Source organism: Azolla caroliniana, unplaced genomic scaffold (genome assembly GCF_043228905.1).
Source record: "Azolla caroliniana isolate FFs.n. ecotype wild unplaced genomic scaffold, voAzoCaro1.0.p SCAF_5, whole genome shotgun sequence".
NCBI lineage: Eukaryota > Viridiplantae > Streptophyta > Polypodiopsida > Salviniales > Salviniaceae > Azolla > Azolla caroliniana.
The window spans coordinates 364,885-390,289 of record NW_028230440.1 but is presented as its reverse complement, the minus strand read 5'-3'; the positions used below and the strand labels follow the sequence as shown (position 1 = coordinate 390,289).

At 37.7% G+C, this 25,405-nt stretch overlaps 4 protein-coding genes across 4 annotated transcripts in view; 2 read left to right on the top strand and 2 right to left on the bottom strand.

Annotated features, from left to right (window-relative positions):
• Positions 1-25,405, top strand: part of LOC147863437 (Calcineurin-like metallo-phosphoesterase superfamily protein) — an 82,892-nt gene that overhangs the window by 56,088 nt on the left and 1,399 nt on the right. Inside the window, exons 2-7 of the mRNA XM_087319236.1 lie at positions 21,643-21,716; positions 23,073-23,123; positions 23,231-23,252; positions 23,735-23,849; positions 24,876-24,908; positions 25,097-25,225. Coding sequence (XP_087175362.1) covers positions 21,672-21,716; positions 23,073-23,123; positions 23,231-23,252; positions 23,735-23,849; positions 24,876-24,908; positions 25,097-25,225 — 395 coding nt within the window. The 5' untranslated portion in view covers positions 21,643-21,671. The remainder of the gene's footprint in view (positions 1-21,642; positions 21,717-23,072; positions 23,124-23,230; positions 23,253-23,734; positions 23,850-24,875; positions 24,909-25,096; positions 25,226-25,405) is intronic.
• Positions 1,087-8,344, bottom strand: LOC147863440 (DEAD-box ATP-dependent RNA helicase 7-like). The gene is made up of 15 exons (XM_087319282.1): positions 7,727-8,344; positions 5,996-6,130; positions 5,721-5,861; positions 5,523-5,634; positions 5,155-5,225; positions 4,725-4,879; positions 4,533-4,647; positions 4,353-4,454; positions 4,137-4,197; positions 3,405-3,576; positions 3,190-3,286; positions 2,817-2,911; positions 2,566-2,699; positions 1,904-2,003; positions 1,087-1,500 (listed from the first exon to the last, which is right to left on the bottom strand). The coding sequence occupies exons 1-15, from the start codon at positions 8,090-8,092 to the stop codon at positions 1,359-1,361; spliced, it is 1,998 nt and encodes a 665-aa protein (XP_087175408.1). The 5' UTR covers positions 8,093-8,344; the 3' UTR covers positions 1,087-1,358.
• On the top strand, positions 13,682-14,501 carry LOC147863439 (uncharacterized). The gene has a single exon (XM_087319266.1). The coding sequence runs from the start codon at positions 13,689-13,691 to the stop codon at positions 14,499-14,501; it is 813 nt and encodes a 270-aa protein (XP_087175392.1). The 5' UTR covers positions 13,682-13,688.
• On the bottom strand, positions 15,677-17,851 carry LOC147863438 (uncharacterized protein At3g28850-like). The gene has a single exon (XM_087319089.1). The coding sequence runs from the start codon at positions 17,547-17,549 to the stop codon at positions 16,374-16,376; it is 1,176 nt and encodes a 391-aa protein (XP_087175215.1). The 5' UTR covers positions 17,550-17,851; the 3' UTR covers positions 15,677-16,373.

The following is a 25,405-nucleotide window of genomic DNA, read 5'->3' as shown; positions in this document are numbered from 1 at the left end:
TCACATCACACCAAGGCACGCCATTTTCACATGCAAAATTGGGGAACATTCAAGTATGGACCTTAGTCCAAGTACTATTGCTGTTTCACACATATTGAATGTTGGTGTATACAATAGTATCACCCAAGGCAACTGCCCTACCCATGCTTACACCCAAGTACCCCTTGTCTATAGAATGTTGAATGTTGTGGAAAAAAAGAGGATAGAAGACTAAACTTGCCTTAACAAAATTATAAAAGGAAACATGTGACTTCATCTTTGAAACGGTGAACATTTAAGGACATGGAGCATAATTTTAACAGGCTTTTACAACATTGTAGGGACACGGCTCACAATAATTTCCTACTTCCCAGGAAATCATTATAACATTGACAACAATGTTAAACATGTGCCTACCCGATATAACATTACCTACAGAAAATCCAAAAAGGCAAAACTTATCATCTACTCTGGTCTTTCTCGATGTCAAGATTTCCCTTTCATACATTACTTAAAACTCAAAAAAACCTAGTTTAAAATACCCCCAATGAACTTTGATCAAATTAATTATGCCATTCAAATATTCACATCCCCAAGCCCCATCATAATCCGCACTCCCAATTGCAATAGCTATCATTAGTAAATTTATTAATTACAAGATTCATAGACATGAACAGGGTTGTGTACCGATATTTGAGATGAGAAGACCCCACCCCATATTGGCTTCCAACAATTGCATCCAACGTAGATCATAATGACTACGCTTGCCAGAAAATCTCACCATGATCCATAACATATTCTTTTACCACAATCTACACTCCCAGGTGCTATCAATTTCAAGGTTTAACAATCAACTTTAAGATTCAAAGTTAGTATTTCACAACCAACGACAGCAAAAATGCTCACAAATTCAGTACAATCAGTCAGTGTGCTCTCCATTTCTTCTTTTTTATTAAAGATCCTCTCTTTCTCCTAAAAAAGAAATTTATCCTTTTACCAACAAATTTAGGCAATAGTTTTCCAATCAACGATCCCAGAAAACAAAATTTTCTTGCATAATAAATATTAATTATAAAATAGTATTGTACAACAATAACTGCTAACTGCTTAGAAGAAAATAATAATCCATCCATCTTTGAGATGTATAAATAAAGTCAATATGCTTTGTAAAATGATCTCAACATAGACCATCTGCCAATGACTCCAATTTGTCAAAGCCAAATGAATCCATATATAAAATACCTGATTGTGTTTACTGGAGCAAAAATTTGAGCAAAAATTCTAGAGCAACTGAATTCCACTACACCTTTAGTTATTAAAAACATTATTCCTGATCATTGTTAACGAGATTGGCATAAATACAAGAAAGATTTAGCATTTTAATGACCTCTTCTAGAGCCACCACGGCCTCTACGGCCTCTACCGAAACCACCTCGTCCACCACCACTTCCAACACCACCTCCCCGGCCAAAACGAGCAGGACGACCATTTCCATTACCTCTAGCTCCCCCATAACCACCTCTGCACCATAAAGTCAATAGAATTTAGCATTTTGCTTATTTTACAAAAAAGAAAAACTATTCATGCCTATTCTTCATTTGCCTTCTATGCTGGATTTGATGTGAACCTTACGAATTTACAAAGTAAATCTTTCAAAAGAACTGGTCATCAAAATAAGGCCAAAAATTTCCAAATTCTTGAAAACAAATAAAACAGACGGTAATAAAGAGATCCCTATTTTTTCCCATGCTGTCTCATGTCTAATTCCACACTTTCCCAAACAAATAAAACAGACGGTGATAAAGAGATCCCTATTTTTTCCCATGCTGTCTCATGTCTAATTCCGCACTTCCCCCCTTTAGGCTACAAATGGCAATAAAAATTTAGTGTTCAGAAAAACTTATCCACAAAGTCAGGAGCTAACCCTCTTCCATTAAAACTACTTCGTTCAGGTCGAGCTTGAAGTTCGGGAAGACTCTCAAGCTGGGTTATGTTAAGGCCATCCTCTGATCCATTTGATTCAGCTGAAAACAGACGATTAATGAAAATTCCAGAAGTATTGAATATGCCCAGGAAGAAATCCAAAAGTAAAAAGACCATTCTTTACAAAAAATGTTTATACCATACATTCCAAGATTTCCAATAAATTTAAGCACACTAATAGTTTAGAACTTGAGACCCAAAAATTCTTAATGAAGAAATCAATATCAATACCTTACAAAAGAAAGATTTCAGCTATTACATTTCAAGTGTCACAAAAAACGATTATGATGGCAAAGAAATAGGATTTGGATGATAAATCCGAAGCCTATGCAGAGGAAGAGATCCAAAAATAAAAGACTATACTTTACAAAAATAGCTATACGATAGGTTCCAAGTTTTCCAATAAAATTCAAGTACTAACAGTTGACAACTTGAGACCCAAAATTCTTAACAAAGAAAACAATATCAATACCTTACAAAGACAGATTTTAAATATTACATTTCAAGAGTAACTAAAAACGATTATGATTGTGAAAGAGAGACAAAGAAATAGGATTTAGATGATAAATGCCAAGAGTGATTTGAGAGTTCAAGAATATATACCCGCAAGAAACGTCTTAAGCAAATCAGATGGAACATCGAAGACAGCACCTAACCCATCGGCTGTTATCGACATTGCATTTACCTTCTCAACAGTATCCTCTGGTAGAAATCTCTTCAAACAATTGAAAGCATATCTATAGAACAATGTCCACCATTAGAAGAAGAGTAGGGTCATCATATGCTAAGATAATTATTAAATTCATCAGTCATTCAGGAATATTTTTATATGATGAGAGCATTGTTGTCCATACGTTGGTGTATAGAAGGGCTTGCCAGACTGAAGTTTGACAGTGACAAAACCGGTATGACTCGTTAATAATGATCGTTTCTTTACATCAGTATGGCCCTGGTAAAATATCATAGAGAAACTATTAACTCCTTTCAATCATAAAATATGAACACTTACTCTGATATTTCTGAGTATTCGAGAAATATTCCTGTGCCAATAAGCTAAGTTTTACTTTGATGCATGAAATGATACAATATTATGAGAGAATGTCACCCTTTTTCTAGGAATCTCGTAGAAATTTATTTATGTCCAATCACTTTTGCTCCAGTTTCTTCCAACTGGAAGTTAAGCAAATTATGCACAGATTCGAGTTAATAAAGTACATGGATACAAACCTCAATTCGGGCAAGTGCTTTGGCCAAGAGATCTGAAGGAGAGAGATCACTCCTTTGCAATAGCTCATCTGCTGCAGCTCGGAATATGGGGAGCAAACTGAACAAGGAAGAACTTGAGAATTATTATTCCATTTGACTTCAAACAGACATGAACCATGCTAATTATAAATCAATTACACATTACATGAAGAACGAATATGAGAATGAAGCCTTACCTGTCTGAGACCTCCATCACTTTCTCAATAGCACTTGCACAAGATGATTTAGCAAGGTCACTAGGATGTGGTGCAGATATATTCTCAAATTTGAAACCAGCCTTGTTCTCAATCTTGGGTATAATATATTCTTTTGAACGATCGAAACAGAGCACAGAGATACCAGTTTTACCTGTACATAGAACAATTGAACACAATTCATGATCTTCTAGTGGTACTACAAGAATAACGTGCTTGCCACGAAGATTGCATTCCAACTTGTTATGATTTCGTGTACTAAAAAGTTGACCGAAGCTAGAATAGGAATCAACTTCATTCCAAGTTAACATAACTTATGAACTTTCCATCCATAATAGAGAAGGTCTGGGCCTCGCTTGGGGGAAGGGGCAGGGGGGGGCAGAGAGAGAGGAGAGAGATGTTCAAAATCAGCACACACAAAAGCCAACTTAAGATAGCATAAGAATGAACTTCATTCCGATTTAACACAATCCCTCATAACCAAGTAGAAATAAGAAGGGGTTTGTCTTTCTAAGAACGCCTTGTTAGGATTACATTACACAAAATCAATCTAAACTAGCATAAATTCGCTTTCATTTAAATGTCACACAGTTCATGATCTCCCACTAATATTTAAGAATGCAGTTACCTAATCCACATGGTTGAGAGGCATATAGGTCACTCTAATCTAGCATAAGAGTTGACTTCATTCATTAAATATGTCAGGAACATTACCTGCTCTTCCTGTTCGGCCAGAACGATGAATATAAGTCTCAACATCCCTTGGTGGTTCACACTGTGATGAGACATACACTCAAGTCAACAGAATCCGTATATTTATTTTAACATGAGGCAGCTACAACATTTACCTCATTGAAAAGGTTGCATTTCTTCACATGTTTCACTTCATTAATATATGTCAAATAAATGGAATTTAGATATAAAAGTTACCTGAATGACAAGTTGCACATCATTAATGTCGAGACCACGGGCAGCCACATCTGTTGCCACAAGCACTGAAAACTTTCCAGAACGAAACCCAGAAAGAGTAACCTGAAAAGAAAGGCTTCTTAGAAGAAAGCCAAAGCAGAGTGACTTGAAAAGGCAGAAGCAAGTTATATATATAATTACCTCACGCTGTGCTTGTGCAATATCTCCATGCAACGCACGAGACACATTAGGCAATAAGCCTGCGAGCTCAGAAGCATCATTTTTTGTCTCGGTGAAAATGATAGTGCGACCACCGCTATCATACAAAATCATTATCACCCAAGTAGGGATATTTAAGAACAAGCTAATTTATGAGCAATAAAGAATACATACTTGCTGTAGCATGTTATGATATCAGGAATAACTTGAGACCGAGCTGATCTCATACATCGGAGTAGAAGGTGTCGAACACTTGAACTTGCTTTCATTTTTTCATCCCCAACCAAATCCACAGTTTCCTTTGAAGTTTTAAAGAACCTTGATGCAATCTGAAAGATTAATCAAAAGACAATTATCAAAGGTAGCATGAAAAAATAATCACAACATACATCTCGAAATAACATGAGACACTGATCAAAACATATTTATAGAAGTAGCATGAAAAGCTTTATTCCAGAAACTCCATCAAATATTATCAAAAGATACTTGTAGAAGGTAACACCAAAAACTAGTCACAGCAATGTTACAAGAGAAACTAATCAAGAAATACTTAAGTAACAAAAACCCTTATTCAAGCAAATCCGTGCATATTATGCAAACTTACATTTTTCACCCAATCAGGCATTGTTGCACTGAATAATAATGTTTGAACCTTAGTGACATCTTCACCATAACCTATAAAGCAATGAAAACAAGAGAGTCAAAGGATGATTGATAGGATAGACCCTGCATTTGAATGATAAGTTCATATAGCCACAAAGTAGATATAAACAGAATGGTAAGACTGATTTCAAAAATGGCGTCACGTGCCTTGTTAGAATAATACATGCATACCCACATCAAAACAATAGAATACTTTCATGCAGATATTCTACTGGAATCTCATACGTCTCAATATCAGCATTACACAGCCAAATATCCATAAAGATACATCTCTCATCACTTAAGTAGAAGTATATCTTGGGTCCTTACCAAGAATAGTTTCAACATCATCGACAAAACCCATGTTAAGCATTTCATCAGCCTCATCCAGAACTCGAAATTTCAAAGATTTCAAATTCAAGCTACCCCTTTCCAGATGATCCTACACCACACAAAACAGCAGTCTTTAGTTGGTCAATTTTGTGTGTTAACACTATTTCTAAATGTGACTTCATTCATTATAGTCACCTTGACACGACCTGGAGTGCCTACGACCACATCAACACCTTTACGCATCGCACTCTGTTGTGGCCCATAAGGTGCACCACCATATACACAAACTGTGCTAAGACCAAATGCACCTCCATAATACTCGAAATCTGCATGCACCTACAAAAGCAAACTGTTTTGAATGAACAATTACCTACTTCAATGGTTGCTAAGTTAGCTATATACATAACTTCCATCTACTGTTGGCCAAACACAATCTATCAAAATAGATGAAAGTAGCTAGTAATTTGTACCTGTTTAGCAAGCTCTCGTGTTGGGACAAGCACAAGGACACTGGGAGCTTTGCCATACTGCTTGTTGGTAGACTTGAAGCTCTCATTTAAACTAAGCGATTGAAGGATAGGAAGGACAAACGCCAAAGTTTTTCCCTGTAATTATCTCACATCATCAAGTTCTGATCGGTTGGCCAAAATAGCAAATCCATATTCAGACGACATAGTGAAGCTCTTATATGACGGAATTGCCTTATTAATACATGCATGATAAGGAAAATACCTTGAGCAAGTGGTTACTCTATGATTCAATAACAGTGTCAACAAGATATTCAACTACATTACTAGAGTTTATTTAAGTAGGCATTGCCACCTGAATGCAAAACTTGGGGTTCTTCGTTATATAAAGACTAGCTCCATTTGTGTTATTCTCTAATACCCTATGAATAATTTTGACAGTCTGCCTCAGTGATGTTTTACATCTTGATCATTTCTAATATGCACAAAGCACACTGGTTACATGCCCAAAAGGTATGAACTTGGCCTCACTACGAACTATATGATTGGGTGAAGAAACCGTATCCAGCTACAAGTTTAATAAAAAACTACTTTATCCTAATGCTATAATATATCAACTTCTTCTACTCATCATTCACTATATATTCGCTACTTTATGGATAAGGAAGATCTGCTTCATTCGTGATGTGCACACCAAATCCCAAAGTTGAAATGCATCACGTGGGACTTTGCATTGACAGACCAGTAAATTCAAATCACTTCAAGTAGGCCACTTGGGCATTTTGATAAATGCAATGCTATCTTTTGCACATTGTCAGATGGGTAGCTGTTTGATTCACCTTTAACAGTCTAGATTTCTATATGTTCTAATTAATTAATGACTTTCTTTACATTAAAAAGACAGATGATTGTCATCATGGCAGCAAAAAACGAGGCAGAACTGAACGATGCCGCTTCCAATGTATACAAAACAAACATATACAAGTAACAATCATTTCACACCTCCATGTATGCATATCATGTGTAAACAGATAAACCTCTATTCAATATGTAGAAACGTCAATGGATAATGAGCTACAAATATATAAATCTGGAAATTAAGCAATCAATGGTTACGTGAATAATAATATACAGAAAAGCTCTCACATGTACGTAAGGTCAGTAAAATCCTATTTTTTGTATGTAACGGCAACACAGATAGTGTAAGTTCTTCGATATATGAATGGATATGAAAATGGAAACAAAGAAGAGTATTTCTTTAATATATGCAAAACGAGAATATATTTAACAATAACATTTATTACGTACAAAAATATCTTTCAGGCAAAATCACACAAGAAGCTTTATGATAGGTAAAGGCCAACAAATGTAAGCGAATGCAGAAAAAAGAAGTATTTAACCGATTCTTAAATAATGAGCTACAAATATAGATTTGGAAAATATAATGAACAAAACCTGGAAATACACAATTTTTTCTATATTCCATCGAATGCCTCTAGACTTTTGCCATTTCCTCAAATGCCCTCGGTCAACAACTCTCAAGAAATTATACATGCTATTTGATCAATTATATGGCCAATCGACGATGTCCTTCCTCTCTCTTTAAGGGGGGTGACGAGGGGCATTTAGAGGAAATCACGACAGCTTAGAGGCATTTTAGAGAAATAAAGAAAGTGTGTGCGCAGTTGAGAGAAATAGGAGAACTCATAGGCGTTCGATGAGAAAAACAAGTACCTGGCCAGTGCGAGCTCGGCCAACGAGATCATTTCCTTCAAAGATTCCATCAAAAGTGAGAGCTTGAATAGGGAAGAGAGCTTCTATTCCTTTCGCTTTTAACTTCTGCTTCAGTCCTTCTGAGATTCTGAAATTGCTCACTAAATAGGGATTGTTAACAATCTCACTCCCTTCTTCGCTCTCCCTCTCACTCTGCCCTTCTTCTGCTTCCACCTTAGAAACCTTAGAAGCTTTCTTCTTAGAACCTAATGGAGATTCTCCAGCTTTCCTTTTCGATCCTTTCTCTTTCTTCTCCTTCTTATTCTTCTGATCCTTCATCGACTCTCTACTTAAATACATGTTCTCTACAGAGTTCTCCATGTCCATACGTTTTTCCGTGCTATGATGACTCTGCGCACAATGCGAAGCTTAATCTAATGAAAAACTTCCAAGCGAAAGAAGAAGAAAAACCTAATCCTAATTCTCAGGACAAAACAAATAGCCTAGCCCAAGCTCTAACCCTAAACCCTAAATCCCCGAGGTATGAAACAGAACGGTAGACCCTAAAATCTCAGAAGACCTGCGGCTGATCCTCGCCCTGCGTGCAGCAAAGCTCACAGCAAAAGAGTTTGAGTGTTGCCAAATGTGATGAATTTATATGCAAACCCTAAAATACAAAAAACCCTAAATGTGTGGTCCAGGGGGCAAAATTGTCCGTCTCATCGGGGGCTTTATTAAGCGTCCATGGGTTCTAACTACTACATCTGTTTCCTCCTCGTGGTGCATCGAATCTTGTTGACTTATGATGACACATGGCCACCATCTCAGTGTCCTTGTCGGGGTGTCAATCATACTATGATGGATACCATGGAGCGTGACTATGAAAGTAGGATGTTGATTGAGAGGGGGGCGGGGGAGTCGGCACGGATAGCCTATGGCGTCGTAAGTTGATTTGTTATCACAATGGATCTAGTGTTCCATGCATGGTGCGATGCGATATTGATTCATACAAGAGCTTAATTTCGATGAGAATGTGAAGTTCTTAGCTTGGCAATCTAAACCAATGCGAAAAGTAATAAGTTGGTGTAGAGCATCGTAGTGGATGAATGCCAAGTGAACCAATGAAATTTAGTAGGATAGGTGGATGATGTAGGAATTTGGGGCAACCAAACAACAGTACAAAAGCGTTCCTTGTATGAAAATATGACTTGTGAGTTTAGGAGACCCAACAATTCTGGAGTCATGGGTAAAGTGCTCGAGGAATCGCATTGGTATGAATAAGTGCCAACTAACTTCATGATTATGATCATGATCAACACTTGTGTAGTTAATGCAATGTTTACAACTTAATGTGCTACAAGAACATCGATTTATGAGTTTGTCATCGACTTCAATGAAATCAATGTATTGTAGGAAGCTTAGTGATAGTTAACAATCGACAACGGTTCGGTTCGGTTTGAGAGGGTCCAAACCATTTAAAATTTTTGAAACATGAACCGAATGGGGAGCCTTAGGAGGCAAATGGACCCAAGGGTATATCCATTTAATCCACAATGAGGTGAGGCATTAAGACACTTCACTTGTCTACCCCCAAGCATGTCCAAGCTTCTAGACACACACACACACATGGAAAGTTTATTTGGTTCATTGGTGCCAATATTTGTATCGACGTTTGTCGGCGCAAGGGGACGAGTTACCGAAGAAATGGAACGTGAAAGGTGCAGCCATAAATTCCATTACAAAGATCAATAAATTTTTTTTTAAAAAAAATATTTTGGCCCTAGAGTTTAAAATAAAATAAAAATAAATTGTATGTATGTTATGTATTTGCTTTGGAATCCGGTTAGGGAAACGCAAAAGGTCAAACGCAAACGCAAACGCAAACGCGAAACGCAGGAAGGAAGCAGGAGGACCATAATAAAAAGGGAGCGAAATCGAGAGGACTGAGCAAAACAAAACAGTGTGTGTAAGAAGCAGAGAGCTTCCCGACGTAGCAGACAGAGAGAGCAGGCAGAAAAAGAAAGAGAGGCTCCTAGGAACCCGATCGATCCATACCATCCCCATTTGGCATTGGCAATGGAATGCTGCATCTGCCTGCGAGAGGAGACCGAGGAGCCGGTGGTGACACGGTGCGGCCATGTCTTCTGCTGGGCGTGCCTGTATGTGTGGGCGTGGGCACCCTACGTCTCCAGCAACTACGACGCCACCCCCTGCCCTGCCTGCGGCAAGGTCCACCCCCTCATCCGCACCACTCGCTCCTCCTGCCCCCTCTGCAAGGCCCCCCTCCCCGACCCCAACCTCCACGTCACGCCCATCTATGCCTCCTCCGCCCATTCCCCTGCTGCCCTCCCTCCTCATCATCCTCCCCAGGGGGACCACTCCCTCCCAATCCCGCCACGCCCTAAACCCCGCCCGCTACCCTTCCCTAACCCCAACCCTAATTGCCCGCCGCCCCATCCTATCCGTAATCATCACGCCTTTAACACCAACCCTACCACTACCACTACCCCCAACCCTAACCCTAACCCTAGTAACTCCAATGTGGTGAATCCGAACGCCACCCATCAGCAGCGTGATTATGTTGAATATTCTGAAGACGACGATTCAGAAGATTGGGCCATTACTTTTATAATGCGGGAATCCTTCCTCCGAAGAGTCCAAACTAATCATCATAACAGGATTCATGGGAATAGGAGTTTTGGGGTGCCTGGACATCCCAGGCCCACCCGAATCCCTGTTACCGCACCTCCTCCTCCGCAAACGCCCACCAGCTCCAGCTCCACCTTGCAGAATTCCAACACTGCCTTTCCTCTCCGTTACTCCCATGATGCTGAGTATCTAGAGGCTAATGATGACATTACTTTTTTCCCGAGCTAGTGATTAATTAGACCTACCCATAAACTCTAATCCGAAACCATTAATCAGAAACAAGACATGTATGTATACATATTTGTTATGGAAAAAGTTTTGTCCGGATGTGATAACTCTATTTTTCTTGCCTCTCGCATTGTTATTATGCTTATATATGGTGATTCTGCTATTTATGAACGGAATTAAGAAGGCGTTTAGCCCTAATTAAGAATTTGCATTTAGGAAGCTTAAGAAGCTTAATTAGACGTGTAAAAAATGAGGACGGTGTTTTCTTTTTTACCAGCTCTTTTTTTTTTGGTTGGGAAGGCGTGGGGGGGGGGGGGGGGGGGTGAGCATGCAATCCATTGAGAGTCAAAGAGGTCAAGATGGTTTCATAGTATGGTTGAAACTTGAGTAGAGATCAAGATAGTCCAATGTAGTTCACTTGAAAAGTTCATAGTCGAGATAGTCCACTTTAGTTTGCTAGAAGAGTCTAATTTTTTTAGTTCGCCCTAGAAGAGTCCATAGTCAAGATAGTCTAATTTAGCTCACCCTAGAAGAGTCCATAATCCACCAGGGAGGATTCCCTTAACTAGACCCATGGGGAAAAATAAGTGTAGAAACATGTTGTGAATAACATATGTATATCTTGTATATTGAGCGGGAGAGAGAAAAACAAGTAAAAAATTGATCAAAACTCTCAAGTGAATCACCCATAGTCCGCTGCCACATAAAATACTTGAGAGAATCCAAATGGGTAGAGACCAAAACAAAATTGGAGTGAGTGTTTGCCAAACATCCCAAATTTGAACTCTTTTATTGGAATGTTGGTCATTGCTTTGCCTTGTAGTTTATTGTGTTAGCTAGCCACGCTAATTTTGACTTGGAGATATACATCGGGTCTCACTCTTTTGGTGTTCCTTATAGCTAATTCATTGTAAAAGTGAGACTTCAATCCATTATTGGAAATCTAACACACGTGTGTAATATATGATCTATCCAAACACATTTGACTCTTGCTTTTGTATGGAAGAGACGTGGTAGTAGCATCACGAACTTGGTTACACAAGGATTTGAGCCCCCCCCAAATAAATAAATAAATAAATAAATAAATAGAGAACCTCACAAGAAAGTACATAAATGCTTGCTTGACGACGACAAGAGGATTTGGTTCTGTCGTACAAGAGATGATAAAGTAAAATGCTAAAGTATTTAGCTCTATACTTTCCCACATTTGCACATTTTGGTGGGGCCAATGAATCCAATTCTACATTTTGGATAGCCTTGTCCCCAAACCGGTGCACAAATCAACCTTAAGTAGCAAACCCCTCTATACATGCACAAAAGTTGTTTGCATAAGGTTTGCCCCATTCTTCATGTATAGTTATTATGAATAAAAATTCTATATGAGCACTATATTATTGAATGTCATTTAAGAGATCATGCTCAACCCATCAAGGAGCACATGTGCAACTAACATTCATTGTACTCTACTAGTTTCAACCAAATTATATATTTCTTGGATTTATATTCCCTTCATCCATGTTTCTTCAACACAATTGTGTCTTGCATCAAACTATGTAAACGAAGTTTATGCTACGAACCTAATCCATCTCACTATCCATTATTGATCAATGGGGCTAGGCACAAGAAGAATGAGTAAATGGTGCATTTTAAGTTATTTGATGAGATCACGTGGTTTAATATGAGGCCCATTCATTGAATCATATTTCTAGAAATTAGATTGAGTACATCTTAATATTTGTGACGTCATTCGGTTGGTGATAGTGTGATGGGGAGGTAGGTCAAGGTGATACCTTTGCCATCGTTTTCTAAGGCTCCAGTGTTTATTTCGATACATATGATCTTATTCTCAAAGGCATCCAATTTCTAAATTGGGTAAAATATTGGGGATTGCAGACTCTATGATATAATACAACCATGTGGACTTCCATCAACCCTTTTTTCACAAAGTGAGTTCCTTCAAACACTATATTGAGGCAATCACTGTATGATGTTGTCAATTGCATGATACATCTATTGACAATTTTCAAATTTTCTTTTAGTACTTTGGAGCACAAACTATTTTAGGTTTCCCACCAACATTATTAAGCGTTGCCAAAAAATAAATGTTAATGTCTGTGAGTAATCATAAAATATAGAAGGTGACTCGATCAATGTTCATAATTTGGTATGGTTGAATTGATATACAAAAATCTAGCTATATATTGTGAACAAGTGCAAGTAGTGCATAGTTATAAATTATAATGATGAAGCATGCAACTAGTAAATGATCGAGGGAAGGGAGTTCTTAACACCCTTCCAGGTGAATGGTTTTCAAGAATAATTGATGCACTCTTTAACCACACAATATCTCTTATACCTTAAATATACGATGTCTAAACAAGTGGGCTTAGCTTGCCTCCTTCACTTGAACTCACGTGCAATGGTTCCATACTTATGAGTAGGCTACCTAATAACATGGTTAGTTGTAGGTTTGATTAAGTGAAATAACTCTTACCACATATCAATATGATAAAGCAATGCAAGTATTTCAATTTTGTCTGTGTATTGACTTGAACCTAAAAAGAGAATCTTAGTACACTATTGAAAACATTAGTTAGATGTCAAAATTAGTCGGAATGGCAAACATTTTAATATGTGTTTGGAGATTCATTATAATAATAACGACGACGAGAACATTAACAAGGAGACTAGATTCATCCACGAATGACACGGAATTCGTGAAACCATAGGTAGGAGGCAAGATCAATAGTCTATGAAAATGAGATCGTGGTTTGTGGATGAGTTGATGGAGAGTGAAATATCGAATAGGGGCGAGGGAGGGGTATGTAAGGTGGGTGATCCCATAGCCAGGCACCCTGGCGTTGTAGAAAAGCCAGAAACGCAAAAGCTACAAACAGATGGATGAGAAACGCAAAAGCTAGAAAAGAAAATCGAAACGTAAAAAGCTGCGTTTCTGATAGGCCATAAATATAAAGAAGGATGGAGATGTAGATAATCGAAGAAGAAGAAGAAGAAGAAGAAGAGGAAGAAAGCACAGAGAAAGAGGAGAAGACATCTATACGATTTCATTCGTTAGGTTTACGCAGACAGAGTTTTTTGTTCAGCTATGGAGTGCAGCATCTGTCTGCGAGAGGAAATAGAGGAGCCTGTGGTCACTCGATGCGGACATGTCTTCTGTTGGCCATGCCTCTTCCGATGGGCATGGGCACCCATATCCTCTCATCGCCCTCTTCGCACTCACTCCTCTTGCCCTGCCTGCAAGTCCTACCTTCCAGACCCTAACCTTCACGTTACGCCCATCTACTGTGGCAGCCATTCTTCATCGTCCACTCCATCATCCGACGGTCCAGATCGTGACGCATCAGATGCAGCAAATTATCGCGGTGATGGTGATGATCATGACCACCACGACGCATTGCGGAATCAGGTGCGAATCCCCCCACGCCCCAAGCCTTGCCCACCATCCTTGCAAAACCCTAATAATAGCGCTGACCCTAACCTCAACTCTAATGATTACATTGTCCGTAATCTTAATCCCAACTACAGCATTGAGCCTTACCCTAGCCTTAACCCTAACCCTAACCCTAACCCTAACCCTAACATTACCTTTATCGTCGGAAGAATAAGCATATTTATATCGTCCACGTGGACTGATCTCGTGCACAACACTTTGGAGACGCCATTGACCATCTTATCGGCCACTCCTCCTCCTCTGTCTCCCGACATCATGCATCGCCGAGATACTGGTTATCCAGAATCACGTGGTCGATTGATTCTCCCTGATGAAAACTATGGTTACTATGGTCATGATTTTGCGGGCTATACTTACCATGGTGTTAATCATCATGCTAATTCCAATTACTTTGCTCATGCAAGTAGTGCTTCTAGTCTTAATTACCATCATCAACACCAACATTGATAATGGAAGAAAACTCATGTGATTGTATTATATGGAGCAAGTTGTGATGCCACGTGCTATTTTTCAAACTTTTCAAAGAACTCAAAATTAGAGTATTCTAAAGATTTGATTATGTTATTTGGGGGTGGATTAAAAGTCATAAATTCGGCCAAAACCCAAGTTGGATCCTCGGGCCAATGGCTTGATCCCATCATTCCATCGATCTCCTTGTGGATGTTCATTATGTATGTGTATCTGCGATCTTTTTTCCTGGTTCTAGGTCATGCCTCACATTAGGTGGAGAAGATATGCATTCAATAATAATCCAAATCGAGCAACATTGTGCAACGGGCCAAGCATGTGTCACTCAAATGCTATGAGCTTAAATCATGTGGACAAACATTGTTGAATGGGCCAACATGATGATGTGTCTATGTTGAATCTTATGGATTGTAATGGAGTTGAAACATCCTCCAATGGTCCAAAAATTTGCGCTAGTATGTCAAATATTGTGAGTCTACAGTTCATCACAACGTAGTGTCCTATGGTCCAACATGTGTGCCTATGTTGAATTTTATGGGTATTGACAATTTGCTTTTTCCATGAGTTCCCATGATAACCTCTTGCTTTCCTTTTTTAAAAAGTGTCATACTCATGACGCATGTAGAGCATGCTATTCTAGTTCTCATGATACTAGTGATCTTCTATCTAATTCTCATAGTACCACCTCCAATCTAGGAGTTATCATTGCAAATTTGTATTGCAATGATAAGTTTTTCTTAGTACGGTTTTGACATGGTTTTTAGAAATTCAAATTTAAGTGTTACTCCTGCTTCTATATTTCCATTTGAGTAGCCGTAAACTTGAATTCGACTTGAAAAGGTGTTTCTATGAAGGCTCTCTCTCTCTCTCTCTCTCTCTCTCTCTCTCCCCCAAACAAAAAAACATGAAAAATTCTTAACATCTCTTCTCTAATACTTAAGATATTATGGTATTGTAGGATTACATCAATCTTATGATGTACTGGTATAAAATGCCTAAAGATTTTAATTTCAAAGGACGACAACAAAAGTATAAGCAGCATGGTATTCAGAGATCATGTAATGCCTCTACTTGAAATCTTCAGAAGACGCTAAAGGAACATATATTTCATCATTCATAGAATAATCATTAAGCACAACAAACTCACTCTAGAAAAGAAAAGAAAATGAGTTCAATATATTCCCAATGCATTGATAACACCATGATTTGCATCGAGACAAAGTAACCAACTGTTAGTGTTACACACGTATTTATATTACAACCAAATTTCAGGTATTTGAATGGGAATATTGGCTTCTAATTATACAAACAATGCAAAAGTATAACGCAATAACAGCCTCAAACTTCAAACATCATTATTCAAATTGATCAATTATCTTCCTTGATTTTCCTGGTTTTTCTTCACATTCAATTTTGATAAGGAGAACAATTTGATTCACAATGGTTTTGGATTTTGTGATCAGAAATAACACCACATAAAACTTATGGAGAGACTTTTCACCTGACATGTATGGTAACTCCAAGATTTTATCCCAAAGTTGCAATACTCAATGTCTTTCATTATTTTCCTAATCTGGTGAGAACCTTAGATCCCATGCAATAGTGTCCCCAGAAACCAACAAGATGCATTTCGTTCATTCTCCATGGTTCCCAAAGCAGACCAAGCAACTGATCAGCTATCCATGAATGTTAGCCCAAAACCTCCTGATATAGTTACATTAGTTATATATTCTTCATAGGCCATGCATGATTCCTTGATGCAGAAACAACACATGATGTAAAATCTCAAAACATATTTGCATTTCGATGCGATAGAGAGAGGATTGATCTTGGATGAAGGACACCACCATGCTAATTGCAAATCGGACACATGATGAGCCCATTTTCATTGCATTGATCGCACCTTGTAGCACGGTTGAGCAGATCTAAGACTTTGCAACTACCGTTGCAAGTGAGACAAGGCACGAATCTCACATCAGCACAGCCTGGGCATGCTTCTCGAAGGCCGAGGCCAGATGAACGCAAGCCGATGATTAATGTTGCCAAGACCCCCTCTTCATGCAACCTTTTCAAATCCTCAAATCCCCCGATATCCCTCCCTTTGATGAACAGCCGGGGGACAGGGACCTTGATCCCACCCATGAGCTGGGTGAGCTCATCTCTGAACTTGGAGTGCATCCACACATCTCGCTCGTCCGCAAAGACACCGAGGCCCCGCAATATCTGTTTGGCAGTGCAGCATTCATCGAACGTTCGTCGGATGCACCGGAGGCTTGTGAAGTAGAGGACTGCTTTGTCCCCCGATGCTCTTGGGATGGATAGGCATGTGACTGCATCCGGTTGCAGATCAAAAGGGGGCATTGATCCGTCCCATGTATTATTACCGTTCTTAGGTGCTTCCAGAACCTTCCTACACAGGCCACTCCCAAGAGGGCTTCTTTGCACTGCATCAAAATATGTGTTCTTCACATCTTTTCTGCCATCGCCGTAGCTATGTCCATGCTTATAGTCATAGTCAAGCCTATTACTTAGGCTCCTAAGAGGGCTTCTTCTGAATAATGCATCCGACTGCTTTTGCATTGCTTCTTCTTTGCATTGAAGTCCTTCCATGAGTACCTGCGTGTTTAAACTTTCCACTTTTGACGCCATACTAACCTCTTCTACTTCTTCAGCTTCTTCAACTGTCTTGAGCTTAGAGCTTTCATGGAAAGTTCCATATTGTGAAGGATGTTCCTGACTTGGCAAGGCAGTTGACGAAGAATAAGAATAGCTATGGTGAAGAATGTGAGCAAAGCCTCCTGTGACGACCAATTCTTCGTTGGATGTGGTTTTCTCCTCCATAGTGTGAAATCCATGGGAGCTTGTAGTGAGAGAAGCAAACTGATAGTTTTCTCTTTCTTCATTTTCATCTTCGTCTGCTTTGAAATGGATAGGTGCAGAGATGCTTCTAGAGACAGGGGCATACCATGAGCTACTGTTTCCTTCTCTTAGTTCATCCTTTGTTGGCTTAGAAGCTATGGTTCCCATCAGAAAAGAACGGAAAAGAAGAAGTAAGAAAGAAAGAAATAGAGCTTTAAAGCGAGTATAAATAAAAGATCGATCAGATCAGTTCAGTTTGTTCTAGGATAGATAGGATTTAGGCCATTGCTTCTTTATATATATATTCATATATGCATAGATTTTCGTCTACGCATATGTAACTTTCTGCAGAGACCAGGACATTTAGGTTATGGCTTACGGATTCTTCTCTGATTTAGATTGTCAATATTATCTTTGAATGATTCGTGTGAGTGTGTGTGAAAGATCGATCACACAGAGACGATGACGACGCTGCTGATTCTGCTTATGATGAAGGAGAAGAAGATGATGAGACTAAATCTTACACCAATACTTTTTTGAAAATGAAACAGCCCACTTGTGTGTGTGTGTGTATTTTCTTGGTGAGAAAATCAGACAAAATAGTGTCTTTTGGATGGACTGCAATACACTAATTTCAATCTACCTGTGTGTGTATGTGTGTGTGGAGAGAGAGAGAGAGAGAGAGAGAGAGAGAGAGAGAGAGTCTTTGTCCATATGTATGCCTTCAATAGACAGACAAATGGACATATGGCTTCCTAGAGCGAGAGATTGGGTGTGTGAGTCTTGGGCGATAGAGCCATATGAGAACGGTCCGTTGGCAGTTGTTAGCTTGAGATTATGGTATATATTAATGCCCATGGAGGCCGACATGACCCATGTGAGATAGATAGATAGATTATATTATCGTCTTCGGAGTTCAAATATGACCTATGAGAGAGACACAGAGAGACAAAGACCAACAATCGTGTATGTCCTAGGAGCTCATGAAGTTGTTGACTTCTTATCAACTAAAAGCATGTGACCAACTGCTCCTAGACGAGCGACCACACTTTCTTTAGGCTTACGACGTGCACATATAGGCAAAAACACCAAGAAACGTGAACCTGAAATATGTACAGCACATGTATGGACCCCTTTTATCTCACCTGTTTGTGAAAATTGTAGTGTCCACGCATGCTACATGCAATGCAATCAACTTAATACCAATCTCATGGTGAAAGTCACTTTCTATGTCAAGTGTACCATGGGGTTGTACAAAACACAAAGATGTGAGAACCCCCAAATCTCGGTCCATGATTGGATTGGGATTATGTGAAGCACGATGGTGTGTGAAGTTGGAATCAAGTGTCATAAAGGCAACCACATGTATATGCGAGACACAACATTGTGGGATTCCATGCTTATGACCTCCTAAATCTTTGCTCAATGATGAATACATCCATACATCTCCAAGGCAAATACAAACTAATCGGAGAAAACAACGAGGGTAGTGACTCAATCCTTTGAGAGTGACATTGAGTTGTGTTGTGTCAAAAGTAGATTGTGCGTTAATATTATCCATGGTCAATGCATTACAACTTATGAGGTAGCATGGTAGTAATTTTCATGCTTTTTAGTTCTTCATGAGACATTAAACATCAAGGGAGATTTTGAAACTTCATGAATGACCTCACTTATTGAATGAAACAATTCGAGACTCGTAAGAGAAGTGTAGTCAATTCCCAAGTAAAACATATTGATCTATCAAATAGCAAATGTGTTGTTCAAATATCACTTCCATAGCTCGAGACCTTGGATTTACAACTCTTTCAAAATGCTTTAGAGGCACATGAAATATGATTTGGTGACATATCTTCTACATGCCTTCATTTCTCCCTTCAAAGTTTCCAATCTTTGCATAGTTTACATCATGCTCAAGCTTCACTTTATGTAGAGCCATTTTTTATCTCTACATTGATTACGTCCTCCTAACGAATGTTGAAATGATGTTTTCTATCGAATATGTGCGATGGTGAGTGCTCTTATGTTTAAGATTGTTATAGCTACATTTTATAATTTTCTTATCTATCAACTAATTTATGCATGTTAAGGTTCCTCGTGGAGTGACTTTACACTGGAAAGAGAATAAGTTTCTTTCTGTAATTGACATGTTCTTACGATTCTTAGCTATTTTTTGAGTTTGTTTTATGTGAATCAACATTATGTAGAGTCTTTCAAGAGTTTGACTCTTCATCGTTTTAGTATGAAAAGACAAGGAAAAGAAAACTCATAAGATACAAGAACTCATATAAACAATCCATAACATGTTTCTAATGTATTAAGAGATCTTCATCGATTCAAAACATTGATCCATCTTCTTTGTTTGTTGTTCTTTCATTTTGATTTGACCTATTTAGGTTGGACTTTCTCAAAGCCTAAATATTCTTCGACCCAAATATTATGCATTCGCATTGTTTTATTTCCCAATGCATATTGTTTTCTCCAAACTTTACGAAGTTCTTATGAACAAATAAAAAGACATAACTTTTGCTTCCTAAAGTTAACATCTTGTTCAAATCCTCATTGCAAATGAATCCCTTTATACCTGTAAAGAATCGGATATGGTTCCGTGCAATAGAAGAGATGTGTGTTATGTGTGTGTGTGTGTGTGTGAAAAGAGGAGAAAAGAGAAACACAAGATAGATAAGAGAAAAGGAAGCACTCGAGAATATGTATATTAACAAGGAGAACAACAAGTACAAAAATGTAGCATTACAAGGAGCAACAACCGACACAATATGAAGTAGGAGGGTGCTTTATATAAGGTCACCCTCTCTCTTCATTAACTCATTACAAAGCCCACTTTCTCTTTAGAACCTTGGGGAATGCGAAGACTCATTAGTCATGGGGAATATGGAACTCATTAGTTATGTGTCATAGAATATGATTATATAACACATAGTTAATGTGTAGAGAGTAGTGGTGAGTTAGTGACTTTTGACCTTTGAGTGTTCATAGATTCTCAAAGAGTGTGTTCACACACTAGACTAGGTTGAGCTTGATTCTCAATAATACCGATAGTTTTTTATTCTCATCGTGTGAACAATTAAATTTGGGCTTAACATGTGGTACATTCTTGTATTCCTTGGTGCATACCATAACAATAAACACATAATAAGCTAAGCCTAAATGCTACATCCTACGCTAATGATACTCAAAAAAATAATGCACGACTCATAATTCACAAATTAAAACAATTGTAAGTGGAGTTCTCTTATATCAATACCATACAATTGGAACAAATGGGGTTAATGCGAGAGGAATTAACATTATGCTGTTTTTAATATTTTCATTATTGATTAATGATCCAATACTATATCTATATAGGACCAACAATTTGTTGAATCCTTCAGTGGATGCTTCAAGGGTTAGAGTATGAATGCCAACAATGAAAGAGCTATTCTACCCATTTATAACATGTCAAGTTCCGTTGTGATTGTTTCACACACAATCTTCGAGCTTTTTATCCATTTGCGTTGAACCCGAAGCGGACTCATATGCGTACATTTCTAACAATAGAGATGATTTGCAGCATAGCTTTTTTGAAGTGGCTCCAATTTGAGTAGATAACTTTTAATATCGATTCCAAATTAGGGCCAAGTTGTGCCCCTAGGAGTGAAGCCCAATGTGAGGGATAAAACATGACACATTTGAAGCTTCATTGTTCCATATAAGCTTCAATAAACTCCCGAGTCCTAACGAGGACAAAACCATTGGCAATGACATTAAGAATGTTGTTTGCTCATAACTGAATTGCAAAATCAAAACAACATTTGTCCATTCTTCTTTTTCCTTGTACCTTTTACATTCATACGGTTGGTTCCACGACATAACATCATTGTTGAGCCCTTGTAGACGTTGACACGCCACCAATGTTACGAGTGATCTTCCCGTGAAAGAGGGAGTCTGACATATTCGTGAAACTGGTCGAGACTCTTATTAATCTTTTGTTTTTTGGTGCATCCTAAATAAAAGAAGCAATTCCTTTCGAAGAATGATACGAACTCTCTACTAAAATACCACATCCTAAATAAAAGCAGCAATAATTCCTTTTGAAGAATAATATGAAGTCTCTACCAAATTACCACAACATAATAAAGTCAGATTTGAACTCACGAACGAGTATTTTTCTATCCTTTGGACAATTGAGTCGGAAAGACGTGTGCTCGAAAATTTGTCGGGAGAATCCCCCTTCCTATCGTTCGCTCGCTGTTCAGATGTTTTTTTGACGACCAAAGAAGGAGATTGGTTATGGAGCTTCCACATCTCTTCCGAATCGCTGTGGTGGGCGATGTGGTTAGTTATCCTCAGTGTCGTTTTTATTTTCTACTGTTCTGATTCCATTTGGCCGATGTGATCAGTAATCTTTAGCGCTGTTGATTTTTGCTTTTTATTTTATTTATTTTTTATCGTTAAAATTTCCATTTGGACGATTTGATCGATGATACTTTGTTGCATCGTTCTAAAAACAGTTCTGTGATCATTATTCAATACTATTATTGTCAAAATTTTCATTTGGGAGATTTACAATTAGTAATTCTATGATTTCTGTTTCTTTTACTGGATTTCTATGTGTTTTGGGTTCTATTGATTTTTGCATTTGTTTTCTTTTTCAATATACCATGTTGGGTGACTCATTAGAAGCAATTCTGTTTTTTGAGTTCCTTTGATTTATGTCTATTTTTGTTTGTTTAAATTGTTCATTTTGATGATTTGTTCAGCTATTCAAAGTCATCCAAAAATATCATACACGCTTCAATCAAGGAATTCATTACCTAATATTGAATGTGTATTTCATTTTTTCTAGTGCAATTAGAGGTTTAAGCATTAACCTGATGAACTATTGTCATCATGGCATAATTAGCAATCGTACATATTCATTGGCCTTAATTAATACAACCAAACGGGTTAAGCACTATCCAATCAACTTTGAATGTGGCTCTGAGGAGCAATGAGTTGGATGGATCAATGGAAGGAATGGAACCTTTTGGCATAGATTTGCGATTGAAAATTCAAATACCTAAAGAGATCCAAGTATGCTATTGGCCTCGAAAGAGTAGTTGCTGCCATTTGAATTTGGTGTCTTTTTCTGATAAAAGAACTGAAAACTGCTGGTCCATGAAATTGATAAAGAATTTAAAGCAAGAAGAGTGAGGCTAGAAGTGGACTTTTTGACCCATATTGACTCCTTAATGCTATGCATATGAATACGATAGGGAAAATGCATTCTTATTCCCCCAAAAAACCAAGAAAAGTAGTTGTAATGGAGGATATTGGAAGGGGATGGAAAGTTTTGACAAAGAGAGAAAAAGGGACCTTGGGATGAGGTTTTTGAGTGAGAAAACACAAATATACAAGAAATGATGAAAATATGAGAAGCTGGATCATGAAAACTAACTTATAAAAGTCTCTTTAGGTTCTCGTAGCCAGTGGGTGATAAACCTCTGACACCCCCTTCATATGCCTTTCTGTGACATGATGTTATTACGTAGAGTGCATACACATGCCATTTTCTCATCTATGTAACTATCACACATAGACCAATAACAAATATGTCAAACTTATGGATACTAGTGTGTGCATGGATGCATATAAGACAATGATTCCATGAAAAGGAATTCCTCTTAATGAGAAATGTTTGAGGTGTTTCAGCATGATCAATGGGATCCGGTTAAAGATGAGATGGCTTTGCAGAAACTGAAGGTACCTAAAGGCTGGTTGAAGCTAAGGTTCTTGTTTACATAATCTTTTCTTTTATGAAATAAATCCGAAGTGCTTATATTTGTATGTTCAATGTATATTCTCTGCAGCCCAATTTGGTGCTGTTTACGGGTAATGAACTATCAATCCCACCGTGTTTCCTGTTTTCAATAATAAATAAATAAAGGGAAAATCTCTAAAATACAAGATCACACTGAGTTTTTCTTTATTTCCCCAAATGCCCACAGTCAAGTCCTAAAAGAGAGAAAAAGGGGATATAATTTCTCAATATAGTGTGCATGTAGTTCAGAAAAAGAGGATGAATTCAACATATAATTACCCAAAAAACATATCTGATTGCTCTAGAGGGGTCTGACAAAGGGTATTTGAGAAAAATATAAAAACTTATACGTATCTGGGGGAATAAAGAAAAATTTAGTGGTATTATGTAGTTTTTGACAATAAAGAAGAAAGCTTGAACAATACAAAATGCATTCATGCAACATGTTTGTTACAAGAAGACTTCAACTTTTACAATTTCAATGCCTAAGCTTAAAGTCATTTTCTTTTGTATTTTGAAACTTTGTAGTGATATATATGATATGGTGATTTAGGTGATTTTGGTGATTCAAACGTGGAGCTTGTTGAACAACTTAGAAAGTTAAAAATTCCAAACCTTTCCATCCTTGGCAATCATGATTACTGGCCATCTGCATATCCAATACAGAGGTAAAGATGTGAAAGAATTGTTATTTTCTTTTTGGCCATGAATTCTCCTCTCTAAATGAATATTCAAGTATTTTAAGATTGTCACTAAATCTGTAATCCCTTTCATGTCACATGGTTGTTTTTGGAAATTACGGTTGTAGATGATTATACCCAAGTTTTATTGAGTCATAGGTGTAATATTCTTCATAGCATTTTCAGAACAGCTGTTGCCTCAATGTTGAAATTTTAGTTTGCAGTTTTCATGTAGTTCTCTGTAGTTCCAATTGTATTTTTATCTATTGCAAAAACTAGAGGAGAGAAATTTTTATCGCTTCCATACAACATCAGGAAGCGTGGAAATCTTTTAAGCCAGTTGTCACTTAGCAATTGGCAACAGTTCGGTTTCGGTTTTAACGGTTCGGTTTAAGATCAAGTTTTTGTAAACGGTTTGGTTCAAACCGTTATTAGCCTAATAGTTTTTGGTTTAAACAGCTTAGAGTTGACACTTTGATTATTAATTTATTTTCTTGATTTTTTTTAACAGCCTTTTATGTTTGAAGCCTAATTATGACATTTTAGGAAAACGTTTTAAACTTTGAAGCTTGAAAAAACTTAAAATTTTAGGAAATATTCAAAAAATTGAAGCTTAAAAATTGATTTTTGAAATTTTGAAATTTGACCTAACTTGAAAACCAAAATCAAACCACGAAACTGTTGTTTAACAGTTTGAAGATCTCTAAAACTGTTTGGTTTGAGCTTAGATTTTTTGTAATGGTTCAGTTTGAACAGTTTCACTTTAAACGGTTTTGTGGTTTGGTTTGGTTCAGTTTAAGTTTCAGTTTTGTTAAACAGTTCGGTTTTAAATGGTTTGAGTTTGACATTATTGAACCGAACCGGACCATCACCGATTGCTATTGTCACTGAAGCTTTCCAACATCTGCAGAATTATTCTTAAGCAGTTAATGAACGAAAAGTAATATTACTTTTCTGGTGTTCATTATACATAAAAATGTGTGCTAATCAAGTAACAGTTTCTCATGTTCACAGGAAACGTGATCCACTAGATCAAATGCTTCAAAGGTACTGTTAAATCAATGTAAATACCATGAGTAAGCATAGCCACATTAGAAGCTCTTTCTAATATATCGTCCATGTTACCCATCTCTCTCTCTATATATAATGTATGTATTATGCATATGCATGTTGGTTATATATGTAATATGCAATTGCTCCTTCTGCAGTCAACTGAAAGATAGTTTTTTCTGTAGTTTGGGAGAAACTCATATTGGCTACAAGCGAAGGGATTTTCCAGAACTGAAATTAAGCATTGTTGGTGGACGTCCCCTCTCATCTGGGGGAGACACGTTTGGCAGTTCTACTAACATTGTTTCTAAAAGGTTTGCATTTTTTGATATTTGCAACATGCTGAAGTAGCAGAAAGAAGTCATTAGGAAAAGGAAAGGCAATGTGATCGCAACACAGTTGCAGTTTTTTCTAGAGCAATGATTTTGATTCTTGTAAAAGGTGGTGCAATTTGGATTTGAAGGAGATCATCATTATAATACCTCTTCACTCTT